At 53.2% G+C, this 19738-nt stretch overlaps 2 protein-coding genes across 4 annotated transcripts in view; one reads left to right on the forward strand and one right to left on the reverse strand.

Annotated features, from left to right (window-relative positions):
- Positions 1-19738, reverse strand: part of LOC141998762 (uncharacterized) — a 406176-nt gene that overhangs the window by 125177 nt on the left and 261261 nt on the right. The window lies entirely within an intron of this gene.
- On the forward strand, positions 1458-10273 carry LOC141998717 (uncharacterized). 3 transcript variants are annotated; one of them, XM_074971683.1, is made up of 5 exons: positions 1458-1645; positions 2777-2929; positions 3023-3149; positions 6993-7085; positions 7650-10273. In XM_074971683.1, exons 3-5 carry the CDS (start codon positions 3062-3064, stop codon positions 8975-8977), a joined length of 1509 nt encoding a protein of 502 aa, XP_074827784.1. In that variant the 5' UTR covers positions 1458-1645; positions 2777-2929; positions 3023-3061; the 3' UTR covers positions 8978-10273. The 3 variants fall into 3 exon arrangements, with proteins under 3 accessions (XP_074827784.1, XP_074827786.1, XP_074827785.1); XM_074971685.1 differs by having other exon boundaries at positions 7653-10273; XM_074971684.1 differs by lacking the exon at positions 2777-2929.

Raw genomic sequence — 19738 nt, forward strand, 5'->3', positions numbered from 1 at the left:
AGACAGGGGTAAGGGGGCCAAGGCTGGGGCCACAGCTGGGGGTGGATGCAGGGCCAGGAATGGAGCCCTGCATGTGGGGCCAAGAGCAGACCCCCAGGCGCAGGGTCGGCAGCCAGGACCCCTCATAAAATCTGGGGGTGCTGCAGTACCCCCTGCACCCCTATTTCCCATGCGTATGGCTCTCACTTATGAAAAGCAAGTTTCTCACTCTGGAGGCTGTGGGGAAAAGCCTGAAAACATGACCCCTAAAGGCTTGAAAACAGGAAAGCAAAGAAAAAGAAACCCCCATTTGTTATTTCAGCAAGTGCATGATTTGTAAGTGTAGCTTGTGATTTGGGGCCTGACTCATCATTTTTGAATGCTTGAAGCTGGCCATGCTCAGACTGTGCTAACAATGATTTAACAGAGGTGTGCATGGATAGTCAGGGAAATGTGTGGGGCAAGGACTGCAGTTTTGTTCCGTGTTTGTACAGTGGCAATGAGGTCCTGGGCCGGGATTGGGGCTGCTCCGTGCTAGACATTATTCATGTTAATAAAAATAATAATAAATAATCCAGCATCCCAGATCCTCAGCGCTGCCAGGAGAAATGAGTGCATTGGAGCAGAGCTAGATCCGATGCAGTGCTTAAAGTGGTCTGAAAAAGGGGAAGGAGTTTCCCTGGGAATAGCAGCTTTGGTAGAACATAAGAACTGCCATCCTGGGTCAGTCCAAAGGTCCATCTAGCCCAGTATCCTGTCTTCCGACAGTGGCCGGTGCCAGTACTTACAGTCCCCTCAGGGACCCGGCTCGACTTTTATTTATGTGGCTGTGTCTGGTGCTTCCTGAGAGCCCCCTGGACACACACACTTTAACCACTGATCTCAGCGAGGGGTGCCCAGGAACTAATGATGCCGTGTCAGAGGCCAGGCCAACTGTGCACCAGGAAGGACTGTCCCTGCCCCAGAGTGCTGAACCAGTGGGTGTGGGGGGTGCGGCCGCATCCACGGCTTGAAGTGGCTTCCATATATACAGGGTTCACAGGCTCTCAGCACCCCCACTGTACAAATTGTTCCAGCGCCCCTTTTCCAGCCCCAAGCCTCTCTGATTTGGGTGCGCTTCCAGGGCGCTGGAGGATGGAGGGTCTGCAATTAACAAGCTATTTCTGGGGGGGCCCTCAGGCGGGACCCCCAAGGCCCGATTCACTTCCCATTCAGCAGGGAAGTTTTCTCTTGCTTCCAGGCCTGACCCAGCCAGCTGGGAACCAGTCGGGCTGCTCTGTCTGGGTCCCAGAGGGGTGGCTGAGGATATGGGGCCCAGTGGCACGCTTGGGAACTGCTCAGCCCCCGGGGCTGGCTTCTCGCTGCAGCGGCCGGGGAGGAGGAGCGGTTGCCACGAGAGGACAGTGGCTGATGTTCGAGGAGGGGAAACTAGTTCCTCCTCTGCCTGACCTGCTTCCTCTTCCGCCGGGATAGGGCTCAGCTTCCCGGGCAGAGAACCTGCAGCTGGGGCTGAGCCGCTGCCGCTGGCCAGCGGGGTCTGTGCGGGGAGAGACCTGCACTAACCCCCCTCTGTGCCCAGCCAGGGGGACTTTCTGTGGGTGCTGGAACCAGCCCCTGGGGCAGCCCCGGGCTCTGCCGACACCAGCCCCGGAGCCGGAGCCTGCAGGTGAGGGGAGAGACCCGGGGAAGGGCTGGGGCCGGGCAGGAAAGTGACTCTGCACCAACGGCCCCTCCTCGCCCCAGCTCTGCTCCCGGGGGGGGCGGGGGTCTGCGAGTCCCGGAGCTGCTGCCCTCCCTGACCCCACCCCGGCTCTGCCCCCCTGAGCGCCGGCAGGAGCCGAGCCAGCGCCGGGAGAGCGACCGCCCCGGGCCGGGCCAGGGACCGAGTCTCCCAGCCGGAGGGGAGGGGAGGGGGCAGGAGGGAGACGGGGGCAGAGACTGGCAGGGGCAGCAGGAGCAACCAGCGGGGAGGGAGGTTCCCGGCTCCCAGCCCTGCCCAGCCCCATTCCCTGCAGCACCCCGGGCAGATTGACTTCCCTGGGGAGAAGGGGAGGAGCAGGGAGAGGAAAAGCCAGTTCCTGCCTCTGCCTGGTCCCCGCGCTGCTGGGGGGATGCGCTGCCCTGGGGACAGTGTCAGGGGGACCCCCAGCGCGGCTCCTTTGATTCTGCACTTGGCTAAGAGGCTCTGTACCTGGGAGGGGGGGTACTAATGTCTGGGTGGGTTTGGTTCCAGTGGGAGGGGCTGCGCTGGAATAAAGTGAGCCAGGGTTTTCCCAGCATCTGCGGGTCTAATTCGTCTGTCTGCAGGGAAAGGCCCTGAGGGAACCGAGGTGAGAAATGAGCCAAAGGCCCCTCCTGAAACCTCCTTCTGCTCGCCCTTCCTGGCTTCAGGATAACACTCGGGATCATGCCCTGCTCCTGCAGGCTGGGCCGTGGGATTGAGGGTGGCCCATCCAGGAGGCTGGGGGAGCAGCGGGCAGGCGGGGGGAAGGGGGTAAAGCGGGCGATGATGGACCTGTCTAGCATGGCGCTGACATTCCAAGGAGAGGGGTACCAGCTGCCCCCACCCCAGCGGCCTGTCATGGCAGTAGCCAAGGCTCCAAGGGCTTCACACTCCGCAGTGGGGAAAGGTGTCTGGGAACCCCTCATCCCAGACAAACGAAGAATGCTAGCTACAGCAACACCTTCCTCGTGGGTGATGGATATGCCCCGGAGTTAAAGGGGAGGGCTGGGCAGGAGAGGAGGAGGGTGAGAATGCTAATAGCATGAGCTCGCCTATCACTATTTCCATCCACAGATCTCCAGGTGCTTTACAAAGGAGCTCAGGGTCATTCTCCCCCCCTTTACAGAATGGGGAAACTGAGGCATGAAGTGGCGACATGGCTGGGCTGTGGGCACCAGCGGCAGAGCTGGGGCTAGAACGCCATCCCCGGGTCGTGCTATCTGTTAGGTAATGCCGGAAGGTGGGGCAGTGGGGCCAATGGATAAACTGCGGGGGTTGGGGGGACAGCAGCTTCTGAGTGAGGGTCTCTGGCTGTTCCAGGGGCTGGCGGTCAGCGAGAAGGTGGCTGTGTATTCCACCATGGAGCCATGCGTCCTGCTGGATCCTCACCAAAAAGCCCTGTACAGGGACGTCATGCAAGAAAGCTACGATACCCTGATGTCACTGGGTGAGGATTCCTGTCCCCTTGGGTGTTCGGACATCGGAGGAGGGGGTGTCTCTGAAGTGCTGCACAGGGTCTGGATCCTTTAGATTTCAGCGGGATCAGCCCCATAGTCCCCAGATGCCAGCCTAAGGGAGACCATCCCCTCTCCAGTGCCTGCTAGTGGACTTCTGCATGCCCAGGGCAGCGGAGTTGGAGATCTGAGCTCCTAGGATGCCCCGGGCTTACGAGAGGAGCGTGGATGAGCTCAGCTTGTTCAGCCTAGCCAGACGCAGCCTGAGAGGGGGTGGGGGGGGGCTTTTCTTTGCCTTCTGGTTTTTGAGCCATTAGCGTCATGCTCAGGGACCCATTTTCAAGGTGTTCTCTGCAGCTGCCTGTTGCGTTCCTGGCTTACATGCAAAGAAGCAAGATAGAAACATAATGCATTCTAGCTGGAAGCAACAGGACTTGGCTGCTTAGAATCCAGAACTGAAATGCACAAGAACCAAAAACAGAGAGAGAGAAAACAGGCAACTTCCTCAGGCAGTGTGGCACAATTCACCCCAACTTGCTCATGCTGGGCCTTTGCAGACTGGCTGCTGCTAGACCTCGGTCACATAGAATCATAGAATCATAGAATATCAGGGTTGGAAGGGACCCCAGAAGGTCATCTAGTCCAACCCCCTGCTCGAAGCAGGACCAATTCCCAGTTAAATCATCCCAGCCAGGGCTTTGTCAAGCCTGACCTTAAAAACCTCTAAGGAAGGAGATTCTACCACCTCCCTAGGTAACGCATTCCAGTGTTTCACCACCCTCTTAGTGAAAAAGTTTTTCCTAATATCCAATCTAAACCTCCCCCATTGCAACTTGAGACCATTACTCCTCGTTCTGTCATCTGCTACCATTGAGAACAGTCTAGAGCCATCCTCTTTGGAACCCCCTTTCAGGTAGTTGAAAGCAGCTATCAAATCCCCCCTCATTCTTCTCTTCCGCAGACTAAACAATCCCAGCTCCCTCAGCCTCTCTTCATAAGTCATGTGCTCTAGACCCCTAATCATTTTTGTTGCCCTTCGCTGGACTCTCTCCAATTTATCCACATCCTTCTTGTAGTGTGGGGCCCAAAACTGGACACAGTACTCCAGATGAGGCCTCACCAGTGTCGAATAGAGGGGAACGATCACATCCCTCGATCTGCTCGCTATGCCCCTACTTATACATCCCAAAATGCCATTGGCCTTCTTGGCAACAAGGGCACACTGTTGACTCATATCCAGCTTCTCGTCCACTGTCACCCCTAGGTCCTTTTCCGCAGAACTGCTGCCTAGCCATTCGGTCCCTAGTCTGTAGCGGTGCATTGGATTCTTCCATCCTAAGTGCAGGACCCTGCACTTATCCTTATTGAACCTCATCAGATTTCTTTTGGCCCAATCCTCCAATTTGTCTAGGTCCTTCTGTATCCTATCCCTCCCCTCCAGCGTATCTACCACTCCTCCCAGTTTAGTATCATCTGCAAATTTGCTGAGAGTGCAATCCACACCATCCTCCAGATCATTTATGAAGATATTGAACAAAACCGGCCCCAGGACCGACCCCTGGGGCACTCCACTTGACACCGGCTGCCAACTAGACATGGAGCCATTTATCACTACCCGTTGAGCCCGACAATCTAGCCAGCTTTCTACCCACCTTATAGTGCATTCATCTAGCCCATACTTCCTTAACTTGCTGACAAGAATACTGTGGGAGACCGTGTCAAAAGCTTTGCTAAAGTCAAGAAACAATACATCCACTGCTTTCCCTTCATCCACAGAACCAGTAATCTCATCATAAAAGGCGATTAGATTAGTCAGGCATGACCTTCCCTTGGTGAATCCATGCTGACTGTTCCTGATCACTTTCCTCTCATGTAAGTGCTTCAGGATTGATTCTTTGAGGACCTGCTCCATGATTTTTCCAGGGACTGAGGTGAGGCTGACTGGCCTGTAGTTCCCAGGATCCTCCTTCTTCCCTTTTTTAAAGATGGGCACTACATTAGACTTTTTCCAGTCATCCGGGACTTCCCCCATTCGCCACGAGTTTTCAAAGATAATGGCCAAGGGCTCTGCAATCACAGCCGCCAATTCCTTCAGCACTCTCGGATGTAACTCGTCCGGCCCCATGGACTTGTGCACGTCCAGCTTTTCTAAATAGTCCCTAACCACCTCTATCTCCACAGAGGGCTGGCCATCTCTTCCCCATTCTGTGATGCCCAGCGCAGCAGTCTGGGAGCTGACCTTGTTAGTGAAAACAGAGGCAAAAAAAGCATTGAGTACATTAGCTTTTTCCACATCCTCTGTCACTAGGTTGCCTCCCTCATTCAGTAAGGGGCCCACACTTTCCTTGGCTTTCTTCTTGTTGCCAACATACCTGAAGAAACCCTTCTTGTTACTCTTGACATCTCTTGCTAGCTGCAGCTCCAGGTGCGATTTGGCCCTCCTTATATCTTTCCTACATGCCCGAGCAATATTTTTATACTCTTCCCTGGTCATATGTCCAACCTTCCACTTCTTGTAAGCTTCTTTTATATGTTTAAGATCCGCTAGGATTTCACCATTAAGCCAAGCTGGTCGCTTGCCATGTTTACTATTCTTTCGACTCATCGGGATGGTTTGTCCCTGTAACCTCAACAGGGATTCCTTGAAATACAGCCAGCTCTCCTGGACTCCCTTCCCCTTCATGATAGTCCCCCAGGGGATCCTACCCATCCGTTCCCTGAGGGAGTCGAAGTCTGCTTTCCTGAAGTCCAGGGTCCGTATCCTGCTGCTTACCTTTCTTCCCTGCGTCAGGATCCTGAACTCAACCAACTCATGGTCACTGCCTCCCAGATTCCCATCCACTTTTGCTTCCCCCACTAATTCTACCCGGTTTGTGAGCAGCAGGTCAAGAAAAGCGCCCCCCCTAGTTGGCTCCCCTAGCACTTGCGCCAGGAAATTGTCCCCTACGCTTTCCAAAAACTTCCTGGATTGTCTATGCACCGCTGTATTGCTCTCCCAGCAGATATCAGGAAAATTAAAGTCACCCATGAGAATCAGGGCATGCGATCTAGTAGCTTCCGTGAGTTGCCGGAAGAAAGCCTCATCCACCTCATCCCCCTGGTCCGGTGGTCTATAGCAGACTCCCACCACTACATCACTCTTGTTGCACACACTTCTAAACTTAATCCAGAGACACTCAGGTTTTTCCACAGTTTCGTACCGGAGCATGCTTCCCTACAGCGCCCACTAGCCTGCCAACAGGACCAGGAAACCTCCTGAGAATTTAAAGTGATAGCTTGTCAAGGCCCCTCACCACCTGGGCTAGAAATTTACATCTTTCATATCTCTTTTTGTAGTGAACCCTGAGATTCTTGCACAATCTCATGATTCCAGCTGCCGGGGCTTGACGTCAAATCTCGAATATTGCGAGACTCGCGAGACGATTGCAAGGGCTGGCGACACCGTAGCATAGCTGGTGCTTGGTGCTCTGCAGATGCAGACCTGGCCCTGGGGATAGAGCAAGGCTGGTCAAAGAGGCCCGGGGGAGTGCCAGCTGCCATTCGGTCGGGGAATAGGGAAACCCGAGCTGTGTGGGGCTCAGTGTGTGTGGGGACCTGTCCCCCTCTAGTGGCTTAGCCAAATAAATACCTTGGGATAGACATGGCTTCTCTCCATGTGCATCTTATCACACTGAGGGAGTGGGGGAACCCCCATGCAGCCCCCATAGCCTTCCAGGGAGGGGCTGTGGATCAAGGTGATCACAGCCCCGCTGGCAGCGAGCGAGGAGAGGGGGCCGCTGCCTAACGAGCTCTGATTCCCTTCCCCCCCCCCCCCCCCGCCTGACTCCCCCATGCAGAATTCCCCTTCCTGAAAGCGGAGGTGATCTCCCGGGTGGAACCGTGTCGCAGAGGCTCCAAGGAGAGGGAGATCCCAGCTGCGTCTGGCACAGGTGAGGGATAATAAACAGACTGGGCAATAAACAGCTGGGGTTCCCACCCAAGCCCTGTCAGCGTCCCCGGCTCTGCCACTGCTCCCCCAGGTCTGGGCTGTGCCCAGCAGGCGTCATCGTCTCCTGGTGAGTGTCAGTCATGGCTTCCCACCCAGCCTGACAACATCTGGCTGTGGCGCTGTCCCCGCTGAGGGCTCAGATGGGGTGTGAGGGCATAATTGGTCCCCTCCTCTGGGCAAGGGTTTGGGGGATTCAGCCCATGATTTTCCAATCTCCCAGGCAGCTATTTTAGTCTGTTTCCCCCCTTTCCGAGGTTCCGTCTGCCCAGAGCAGGGAGTGGATTCCAGGCAGGCAGAGTGTCCAACTGGACAGAGCAATGGACAGGGACCAAGGAGACCTGGGGTGCATTCCTGGCTTAGCCACTGGCCTGCTGGGTGATCTTGAGCAAGTCACGTTCCCACTCCATGCCTCAGTTTCCTTATCTGGGGAATGGGGGTTTGTAAAGTGCTTTGAGACCTAACCATGCAGGAGTGGAGTGTGGGAGTTATTCTCTCTCTGTCCCAGCAGGTGTTGGGACAGCGAGTGAAACCGAGGAGGATAATCCCTCGAAGGAAGGCCCTGAGCCAGTGGAACCACAAGAGATGCTGCCAGGAGGATTTTCAGGAGCCGCTTGCCAGGGGCCTGCTGGGGTGAGGCTGGGAGGGGCAGGGAGGAGACAGGGCAAACCCGCCCCCCAGGAGCCCAGCCCAGAGAAACTGCAGGACATCACGGCTCGCCAGAAGCCCTACCGGTGCCAGGACTGTGGCCAGAGCTTCATCTGGAGCTCGCACCTGGAGCGGCATCGGCGCGTTCACACAGGCGAGCGCCCCTACGCCTGCCCTGAGTGTGGCGAGCGCTTCACCCAGAGCTCCCACCTCCAGCAGCACCAGCTGGCCCACGGCGGCGAGCGCCCCTACAAGTGCTGTGACTGTGGCAAGCGCTTTGGTGACCCGCAAGCCCTGGCAACCCACCAGCAAGGCCACCTGGAGGACAAACCCTATCGCTGCACCCAGTGCGGCAAAGGCTTCGACTGGAGCTCCCACCTGGAGCGTCACCGGCGTATCCACACTGGCGAGCGGCCCTACCGGTGTGGGGAGTGCGGGGAGACCTTCGCCCAGAGCGCCCACCTCACCAAGCACCGCCGGACCCACACTGGGGAACGCCCCTATTGCTGCCCCCACTGCGGGAAAGGCTTCGGGGACAGCTCTGACCTCACGCGACACAAACGGACCCACGCAGCTGGGAGCATCAGGCAGCGCCAACGACCCGCTCGCAAGCAGAGCCCAGCCAAGCCCAGGAAAGCTGAGCAGGAGGGGAAATGCAGCTGCTGCAGCCAGGGCGCTGGGGAGAGCTTGGGGCCACCGCAGTGGCAGCAGGGTCCCCAGTGCCAGGACTGCAGACTGGGCTCCAAGTCCTGGAGAGCCCACCAGGATGGGGCGTGCGGCTGCTTCAGGGAGAGCTCAGAACTGCTCCAGGGTTCAGAGGCCCCAGGACCCCAGCCCGAGCGGAAATCCCACCCCTGTGGGCACTGTGGGAAGGTCTTTGCCTGGAGTTCGCACCTGGAGCGGCACCGACGTGTCCACACCGGCGAGCGGCCCTATGCCTGCCCCGAGTGTGGCGAGCGCTTCGCCCAGAGCACCCACCTCACTAACCATCGCCGGACCCACACCGGCGAGCGGCCCTACGCCTGCCCCCACTGCGGGAAGGGCTTCGTCGAGAGCTCTGACCTGATGCGGCACCGGCGCACCCACACCGGGGAGAAGCCCTACAGGTGCGGGCAGTGCGGGAAAGGCTTCAGCATCCACCCAGCCCTCGCCAAGCATCACAGGGAGCATGCAGTGGGCACACCATGAGCAGTTGCCACCGAGAGCCTGCCCCAGGCTGCCCCCGTCCCCTCCTCAGGGAGAGGAGAGGAGAATCCGGCACTTCCACTTCACATCTCCCGCTTGGGAGAAGGCCCCCGGGATGGCCCCAGGGCCTCTAGACCGAGACCCCCCCAGGACGGCCCGACGGCCTCACTACCTCTGAAAACCCTATGCTGGAAAGCACACTTCCAGCTTTAGTACCGATGTGTCCTAAAAGTGACTCTTCAAACGTGGCCGTTTCGTCACCCTAGAGCGCCCTGCAATCACAGGGGCTTCATTTCCCAGCAATAAGATCTTTTTTCTCACTGCCAGCTCTGGGATGGAAGAGAAGTGCTGGGTTCTTTCCTTCTCATGCATTGTCACCAGGAATAAAGGGTTCACAGGGCGAATTTTTGCTTGTGCAGCCCCTGGCACCCTCAACCTCTGTGACCCCCCATGACAGATTTCATGCCCTGAGGGCCATACATAGGTTGACCTGCACCCCTGGTGGAGATGCAGATAGGTCGATAGAAAGATTCTTCCATCCACCTCACTACTGCCTCTCTGAGAAGTGGATTTACTGCATCACTGGAAAATCCCCTTTCGTCCACGCAGGCAGCGTCTACACTACAGTGCTACAACATCCCAGCTGCAGCACCGTATATGTGCTGCTGCCGTGGCTGTAGAGCAGACGTGGCCTCAGAAGCAGTTCTGTTGTGGTTGCCCAGGGTGGGATGGGGCAGTTGCAGGGTAAACGGGAGATAGAGGCAGCGAGCACTTGAGGCCCGACTCTGCTATGTGCACGAAGCAGGGCAGCGGGGCGGAGAAAAGGGGCCAATCCTGCGGGATACGTTCTCATATTGCAATCACAAGGGGAAAAATGTGCTCTCTCCACCACCAGCCTACACAGCTGGGACTCCTTTACACCAGGATGACCGAGAGGGGAACCAGCCCCTTTAAACTTTCTTTAAAGAGCATTGAGCGTTAAAGAGGATGGGCCCAGCACTCGCTGGTTGACCCTAAAAGAAAGTGGCAAATAACCAGCCGGGGGATCTGGCTTCAGGGGTTTCAGAGTCTGGCTGGTCCAAATTTTAATTTTTCATTCCATTCCAAGAATGACTTTTTTTTCATGAAAAATCTTTCATTCCTTTTTTTTCTTTTTAAGGATAAAAAAAAATCTGAAATTCAAAACATTTTCCTCTCCAATTCAAGGGTTCTGTTTTGGAGGGGGATCGCGGGTTGTTGGTGCATGCGTGCATCTTTTTCCCACATTCTCTTGCTTTTGAACTTCCCCCCCCTTTTTTTCCCCTCTGGAAGAGGAGTGGGAATCAAATGAGAGCAATTTGGAGGCGGGAAAACCACTTTCTCTAACTTTTTTTCCACTGGAAAATTTAAGAAAAACAAAGAAAGAAAAGGTGAGGATGGGAAATGCAGACACGTGAAAAATGAAAATTTTAGAAATAAAACAAAAAATTCAATTCAATTCATTTTATAATTTTGGATTTAAAAAAGGGGTTTCTGGGTTGATCCTCACAAACTGTTTGACGAACAAAATACAGACCTCTGGTTTTTAAAGGGCCACAGAGTTGTACCCTGGTTGGGGGAACTTTCAGAGAGGGTCACCATGATGATACATGTCTTCCTAGACATGCTCTAGGTTAGGTGACATCATCCCGGCCTGACCTCCTGCCTTTGAACGGAGAAGGCTAGATTGCTCTAAATGCCTAGTGGGGATCTCACCAGCTTTATGTGCTGCATCTGTCACCGTGGTGTCTGGGCATGAGGGCAGTGTGGGTAATGGAATCGGGGGGGTTTCTGGCAATTCTGAAAAATCAAAGGAAAAAAATTGTTTCAGGTCAATCCCAAAATGAGTTTTTAAAAATTTTCAGCAAATTGAAAAGTTGGAAAGAGAAATGCATTTCTGATCAAATGCTGCATTTTATTCCACCCCAGACAAAACCAGTCTGTTTCAATGCTGAGCAACTTTTTATGTTTAAAAAATAATAAAATGAAAAGTAATTCTGATCAAATGAAGCGTTATTTTGAATCAGAAAAATGGAAACAGTTCCTTTCTAACAGGTCAACACTCAATGTTTCAGGTTTGGGTAGGGGATTAATTTATTCACTGGATCAAAACAATTTTGCAAAATTAACACAGATTTGCAAAATGCTTCTGTTGACCCAAATCGGCATTTTTTGCCAAAAAATCACGTGGGGTGTATCCCAAATGGCAGGGAGCTGTCTATACTGGTTTGTTTTGTTTTTGTTTTTGTTTTTTTGATTGATTGATTGAGCGAGCGAGCGAGTGAGTGAATCCATGGGCAGGCAGCCATCTAAATGCCTTCGAAATCAAAGACCTTAGAAAAAGAGTGGGAATTGAATGGAATAAATTAATAACAAATGCCGAGATTCATCAGCAAGTTCAACAACCCCTAATCACTAACGACATCTGGAAAAGAAGATTGAGATATTGGGGACCTGGGTTATGAATGAAATCAGACTGTCTGCCATGGCAGGGCTGTCTCAAAAGAGGCTGACCAAAAGACTCTATCAGACAATATTTATAGAGGGGGGGAAATTATGGGACATAGAGGCCTCTCCATGAGAGGCTAGACTTTGCATGGTCCCTACCAGCCCTACATTTCTATGATGCTCAAAGAGCAACCCAGGATAGCTGGGGATGGTGGAGCCCTGTTTGTGCCCACAACAACATCTGGAATGAATTCAGATTCACTCATACCCATCTAACTGCTTCAGCGCACAGCTCCAGTACAGACATGTTAAAAGTGACTTGCATGCTCACCCTGATCTTGCTACAACAGTGCAAAACCCTAAATTAGCTAACATAGCTTCTCTGCCCCCTCCCCTCCACCTCCCCCGTGGCCGGAGCATTGCAGCACCTCGCGCCATAGGCACTGGAACTACAGGTGTGGGGGTACTCCAGCACCCTTGAAGTGATTTCCATCATACACAGCGTTTACAGTTTGGTTCAGTGGCTCTCAGCACCACTAAAAATAGTTCCAGCACCCCTGCCTTACGCAGTCTTTAATAGCAGGGTGGCCTGGTGGATAGAGCACTGCACTGGACTCAGGACACCTGGGTTCTTACTCCTGGCTCTGCCACCAGCCTTGTGGGTGACCTTAGCTAAGTCGCAATTGTCACGGAGTCACCGGGCAATGCTCTGGAACTACTCCATCTGAAGCCACTCAGGACTCTGGGGGAGCCTCCTCTCTCTGAACAGACTGTCTCCAGGGCAAGAAACTTACACAGCTTCGACCTTCCTGGATCTGACCTCGGCATATTCAGCATCCCCTTCCACACCATGCACTTCCCACAGCGAGTCTGCCCAGGCGGGGCTCCTGGGGAAGCCACAGTCAGCAGTGACTCAACCACTGTTGTAAAATGGAAAGTTTATTAGTCGATTGGGACGCAGGATAGAACAGAACTTGTTAGCACAGAAAACAGGAACATTCAGTAAAGTCCATCATGGGGGAGGGGAGCCCAGAGCCAGGGCTCTGGTCCTTCCCCTGGGCCTCAAGCCAGCTGAGACTGACTCGCTTCCAGCTGTCTGGCCCCTGCCCTGCCCATTGCTCCTCCTCCGGCCTTTGTCTCGCTTTGCGGGACAAGAGTCACCTGGTCGCATCCCCCTCCTGGGTCTCGGGTTACGAAGGGGCAGCCATAGCATCCATGCAGGCAGCTGGAGCAGTCCCTGCAAAAGTCACACACCCTTATTCCCACCACCTAGACACCACATACACAGGGAAACTGAGGCACACACAGCATTCATGCAGAACAGTAAGCCTCACATCGGCTCACATACAACATAAGGGAAAATCCCTACCTTGTCACCTCAATCCCACTATGTGCCTCAGTTTCCCCACCTGTAAAATGGGGGTAATAATCCAGACCTCCTTTGTAAAGTCTTTGAGATCTGCTGGTGGAGTGTGCTAGATAAGAAGTGGGGCTGAGTGCTGTATTGATCCTACAACACCGCCCCCCCCACCACCACGCATATGTTATCTGTTTTACAGATGGGGGAACTAAAGCACAGACAGACTAAGAGCTGGGCTACATTAGTCCACAGTGCAGCGGTGTACATTCTCACACACAGCGGTGCGTAGTGCATTAACTGACCCCTGTGCTACATTAACACACACTAAGGCGCCCGAAGGGAGAGAGAGCTGTTTGGGCACAGAGCGCTACCTGGAAAAGCAGATTTAGAAGAGTGAGGAAAGGGGTTGTCCCCTGCTGTTTGAACCCTCCTGTGTTCAGGGAAATAGGACTCCATGTATAAGTAAATAACCAAAGAGAATCCCTGGCTTTATCATCCATTTCTCCTAATGGAAGCAACCGGCAGGGCCCCGAACTTTGGCTAGCCCATGCAAAACACGCTGGGGGGAAGAGGGGACTCCAACTCACTTGGCCCCTGTCCTCAGCAGCTGGGCCTGTATGGGGTTGAGTGACTAAGGGGGGATTTTCCCTTGTTATATTGTATGTGAGCCCATGTGAATCTTACTGTTTTGCATGAATGCTGTGTGTGACTTTTGCTGCAGCTGCTCTAGCTGCCTGCTGGGGCTGCCCCTTTGTAACCTGAGACCCAGGAGGGGGATGAGATCAGGTGACTCTTGGCCCATGAAGCGAGACAAAGGCTGGAGGAGGAGCAAGGGACAGGGCAGCGGCCAGGCAGCCGGAAGCGAGTCAATCTCGACTGGCTTGGGGTGCAGGGGAAGGGCCAGTGCCCTGGCTGTGGGCTCCCCTCCCCGCAAGATGGACTTGGCTGAAAATCACTGATTTCTGTGCTAACAAGTTCTGCCCTACGCTATGTTCCTGCTGTCTAATAAACCTTCTGTTTTACCAGCTGGCTGTGAGTCACGTCTGACTGCGGAGTTGGGGTGCAGGGCCCTCTGGCTTCCTCAGGAGCCCCGCCTGGGCAGACTTGCTGTGGGAAGTGCACTGTGTGGAAGGGGATGCTGAATACACCAAGGTCAGACCCAGGAAGGTCGAAGCTGTGTGATCTTCTTGCCCTGGAGACAGTCTGCTCAGAGAGAGGAGGCTCCCCCAGAGTCCTGACTGGCTTCATATGGAATAGTTCCAGAGCATCGCCCCAGTGACTCCATGACAGGGTGGCCCACCGTTTTCCCAACCAGGCTCTCGCAGGCAGCCACGGAAGCTACATGAAGCAGCAACCTGGAGTGGCCAGCTTCAGCCGTGTGAGAAGCGGCTCCTTCCCGCTCCCCCCCCGGGCCCAACTGCCAGAGACAGGGACCAAACGTGCTGGGGGTCAGGCACAGTGGGAGAAGGACACAGCCCCTCCCCTCGCAGGTAACATGCGGTGGGGAGAGCATGGCAGCCCTGGGCTGGGTGCAGGGCAGGGGGGTTGCTGGACTGAGGAGACACATGGGATGGAAACATGTCCTCACCTTTAGATTGTGGCCCCGCAGTACCAGAAGGCAGGAGTCATCTATGTCCCAGGGTCTCTGCCAATCTGACCCGGGGAGATATTCCTTCCCAACCCCAAATATGGCGATCAGTTTGACCCTGAGCAGGTGGGCAAGACCCACCAGCCAGACACCTGGGGAAGAATTCTCTGTAGTAACTCAGAGCCCTCCACATCTAGTGCCCCATTTCCAGCGGTTGGAGATATTTGTCCTTAGTAATTACAGATCGGCTCCATCCTTAAATATCACCCACACATACATCTCGCCATGACTGGGACAAGCCTTGGGCTCCTGGCTGTTGGCGGAGAACTCACACACTGCTCTCTGATGCACTGTAATGTCGACAGAACAGGAGTACTTGTAGTAGACAGCAGACCCAGGAGATCAGGGTAGCCTCTCTGCTCTCTGCCAGGTGGCACCATGACGTCTCTGGGTCACTGAGATGCCTAGCACAGCTGGGTGTATGGAGCCCTGATCTCCCATGGAGCTCCTGCTGACCAGGGATCACGACCACAGCGGGAAAGGATTGGGACTCTATGCTTAATGGAGCTCTGTGGCCGAGGGGGGAACCTGGAGCTCCAGACTTCCCTGCTGGCCTCAGTGCCATCAGCTGATTCAGACTGTTCTTCTGCGGAAAACCGGTGTGGGGAGAAAACAAACGTGGGTCCTGGGAAATGTCTGTTTGACATGGGAAAGTCTGATTTTTCCTTAGAAACCTCGAATGCCCCAAACCCTTCTGTCTGGAAATGCTGTGGCGATGCACCCTGAGTGGTGTAGCTTGTGCTGCCTTTCTTCTCTCTGGGCAGGGCTCCCCATCCAGATTACACCCCGCAGCATGCACCACGCATCTCATCAGGAGTGGATGCATCATGGGAGATGCCATCTGGCCAGAGAGCCCAGCAGTACAGGAGGCTGGGAACACGCTCCTGAGGCACCACCCCTGCACTTCCCAATCAAAACATTTCCCATGTCCAGTTGTCTCCAAAAATTCAAAGTGACAAAAAGCCCCATTCACCCACCTGCTCTGGCAGGGGGCTCCTGCGGGCATCCCTGGGAGGTTGGCACAGAGTTCTCCAGTGTTGATATGCACTGGAGTGTCACCCCATGATGACTTCAATTCTCCGTTCTTGCTGTATTTCATGCCCCTGCTCCTGGAATCTCTCTCGGGCAGATAGCACAACAAAGGGCGTTCTGCTGAAGTGCAAGCTTTTGGTGCCAGTGTTTGACCTGCTGCTCTCTTCAGCCAGCTTGACCTGCCAATACCCAGACTGAGCATCTAGCACACGGAGTACGCTGGCTGTGGCTGGCCTGTGAGCAGGGTCACTGAGGCTGGTGTGTTCCTGCATTATTGCTTTGCTTAGGTCTCAAGGGGCTACGCATATTCACACCACACCCATGTTTTGGGCTTTTTCCTGTTGCAACCATCAAGTTAACCCACCCCAAAGGTTCCCCCGCCTCTTCAGTTATACCCAGTTGCTCTATACACTGGAGCCCTTCTCTGCTTTGGGCATCACTGTTCATGGCAGGCGTGGGGCTGCATGCCCTGCTGGCACTGCACTGGTAGATCACTTGATTTTGAAATATCCTGGTAAACATCCCAACCCTTCTGTGACACAGTGTGAGTGTTCGGTAAGATTTTTATGAAGCCGCAGTGTGCCTCAGTTTCCCTCTGCACTTTGCATTGTGACCCAGTGGTTGCAAAAGAGTTAATGCTGCTCTACTGGGAAGCTCTTGGAAGCAGATAGGAACAATCCAGAAAAGCTCTCATCACAGCTTGGCTGGCTCGTCACAGTGCTGGCTTGGCTAGAGTGGCCCTATGACTTAACCTCTGCCTCTCTGGGCTAACCCAAGTGTGACGGGTTCGGTCACAAAAACCCCCTTGGGACTGTTACCTGTGTGACAGAGTAGGGAGTATTAACCTGGTAATATTGCATGGGAGTTTTACTAGTTTACTATCTGCATTGATACTAGATGGTGATGGGGAAATAAGGATGTGACTTCATTGAGGGATGACACTTGATGGCCAGCATGTAAAGGATGGCGGCTGCCCTTCGTAACCTGAGCCCAGGAGGGGGTTGGGGCCAGGTGACACCTTCTGCCTGCGAAACTGGACAAAGGCTGGAGAAGGAGCCGGGGGTGTGTGGCTGGGTGAGGCTGCTGGAGGGAGTTTTCAGTTTGGAGCTGGCTAGGGAGACAGCGGGGAGGCCCTGAACCTGGGTCTGGGCTCCCCACCTCCCAAGATGGACCTGACTGAGGGGTCCTGTTTTCTGTACTTACAAGCTCTGTTTTAGACTGTTCCTGTCATCTACTAAACCTTCTGTTTTACTGGCTGGCTGAGAGTCACGGGTGAATAGCAGGAAGTGCAGGGTGCAGGGCCCTGACTCTCCAACATTTTGTGACAACCTGATGTGCTGAGACTACCTCTGAACCCGTTTTCTTTGCCAGTTTGGGACTCGAGAACCCTGTCTTGTTGAGCCAGACATGCCAGCCTGCTGCAAACTCAGACCCAGGGCCTGAACCATGCCCCCAAAGCTGCAGAGTTAACTGAAAACAGCTCAGCAAGTACTCCTGTCTCCAGCACCCAGACACCCAGCTCTCAATGGGATCCAAACCCCAAATAAATCCGTTTTACACTGTATAAAGCTTATACAGGGTAAACTCACAAATTGTCCACCCTCTATAACACTGATAGAGAGATATGCACAGCTGTTTGGTCCCCCAGGTATTAATCACTGACTCTGGGTCAATTAATAAACAAAAATGATTTTAAGTATAAAAAGTAGGATTTAAGTGGTTTCAAGTAATAACAGATGGAACAAAGTAAGTTACCAAGCAAAATAAAACAAAACATGCAAGTCTAAGCCTAATACATTAAGAAACTGATTACAGATAAACCTCACCCTCAGAGATGTTCCAATAAGCTTCTTTCACAGACTAGACTCCTTCCTAGTCTGGGCCCAATCCTTTCCCCTGGTACAGTTCTTGTTAGTTCCAGAAGGCATCTTAGGTGAAAAGCAGGGGATTTTATATGACTGGGGCTCTTTGTTCTTTTATAGCTTTGGCCCAAGGCAGGAATCCTTTGTCTCTCTGGGTCCTCACCCCTCCTTCTAAATGGAAAAGCACCAGTTTTAAGATGGATTCCAGTATTAGGTGACATGGTCACATGTCACTGTAAGACCTCCTTCTTCATTACCTTCATTACATAGGAAGACATGCAGGTAAACAAACCCATTCACAGGTCATTGATTCTGAAGCACCCTTAATGGCTTCCACTTAATATGTTTACATCAGTAATGCAGGTTTATATCTTATCCTACTAACTCCAGACATAGAAATAATGCATGCAAACAAATGGGATGAACACACTCAGTAGATCATAAGCTTTGTAATACCGTACAAGAGACCTTTTGCATAAAGCATATTCCAGTTACATCATATTCACACTTACAAACATATTTTTATAAAGCATATGGAGTGCAATGTCACACCAAGGATTTCCGTTGCTGCAGCCAGTGACTAATAAATGGGTCCTTCTTTTGCAAAAGCCACTGGTATCACTGCAAATACTTTCTGAGAGTGTCATGCAGTGGAGGGGCCCAGTTCAAGCCTCCGGCAAAACTCCAGCTTGGCCGGATTCGCCGCAGGGAGCCCCGGAGAGAGAGAGGGATTGCTGGTGCTGACAGCCCAGTCCAGGAGTCTTGGAGGCATGGCCCTGCCCCTGTGGAGCTGTGGGGGTCCTTGAGGCCTGGCCGCCTATCGGGGTCACTCCCAGCAGACTCGTGACAGGCTGGGGCATAGACCAGACCCTGTGGATCCGTAATACCTTCAAACGCAGCAGGAAATCTTTCCTCAATTTCCTCTGCTGCAATATGTCCCTTCACGGATTCCCCTGACCTTGGGTCACATAACAATTTTAAAGGCATCAGTCCCAGTATTGGTGTCGCTGGTGTGTTTGTTGCACAGAAATCTAGATTTGGGCATTTCCCCTTATACCTGCTGCGATGCAGGTAAGTCACGGGCCAGCTCTGGCCAAGGCCTAGGCATCCGCTGAGACCTGACAAACTCCCCGCTGGAAGCCGGGCCAGCCCATGTGTGTGAGCATGTCGTTCAAAGCAGATGTTAAGAGGGAGAAGGATGTTTTTAATGTTTAAACGTCATTAAAAACTGGTGGGATGTTGCATGCCTGTTTTGCACTTTGCTGTGCCCTGTTAGAATGTGATAGCAAACGTTTGCATTGCATATACCCCTGTAACTAATGTGATGTCTGCTCTAGCACTTTTGTTGGTAAAACTACCGACATAAGTGGAATGTGGAAAGGAAAAAAAAAAATTAAAAGGAAAGTGCTAATTCCTGCACCTGGAAAGCAAATGGTCATGAGATCAAAGAGCAAAGGCTCAGGCCGTGTCTACACTTACAAGCTCACAGCGGCACAGCTGTACCGATATAGATGAGCCGCTGTAAGAATGCTCATTTAGCTGCATGATGCCGATGGGCAAGAGCTTGCCCATTGACATCATAAAACCAGCCCAACGAGCGGCGGTAGCTATATTTCCCACTGACGTAGCCCTGTCCATACGAGCGCTTATGCCAGTGAAACTTATGTCACTGAGGGGTGTGATATTTTCACACCCCTGAGCGACAAAAGTTTTGCTGACATAAGTGCTAGTGTAGACATGGCCTTAGTTAAGCATGCTCCCCCCCACCTTCCCTTTGAAGAAGGGACCTGTGTGGGAACTCTGCCAGCAGGTTGGGCTCTGTGATCAGAAGCTGTAAATATGGACACAAGGAAAAATTCGTCATCTCAGTACTGTTTGGCTTCCCACAGGGCAGAATAACCTGCCGAGAAGATGGAGCTCCCCAGAATCACTCTGGGTAGCCCGAAAGGACTCTCAAGAAACTGGCAGGTTACTACATCTCTGCTACATTTTGAAACGCTAGCCTGTGACTCACCTGTGTACATATTTGAACCTCAATCTCTCTCATTCTTTTTACTCAGCTAATAAACCTTTAGCACGTTTACTATAGAAGTGGCTCCCAGCCTTGTCTTTGGGATGAGATCTGGGATGCTCATCGACCTGTTTGAGTGACTGGTCTCCTGGGACTCGGTGTAACCTGGGATATTTGTGATTCGTGGAGTAAGTGGCCATTTATTACATAGGCCAGCTTGCCTGGGTAGCAAGCTAGACTGGCATGTCTAAGGTGGACTGTCTTGGACTTTGTTATAAGATGACTGTAGTACTTTGGGATTCACATTTGTCACTGGCTTGGCGAAATCTAATTATGGAACACATCGCCAGTTTGGGGGGGGTCTGCCCTGCTTCTGACAATCTGC

Source organism: Natator depressus, chromosome 14 (assembly GCF_965152275.1).
Source record: "Natator depressus isolate rNatDep1 chromosome 14, rNatDep2.hap1, whole genome shotgun sequence".
In the NCBI taxonomy this organism is placed as follows: domain Eukaryota; kingdom Metazoa; phylum Chordata; order Testudines; family Cheloniidae; genus Natator; species Natator depressus.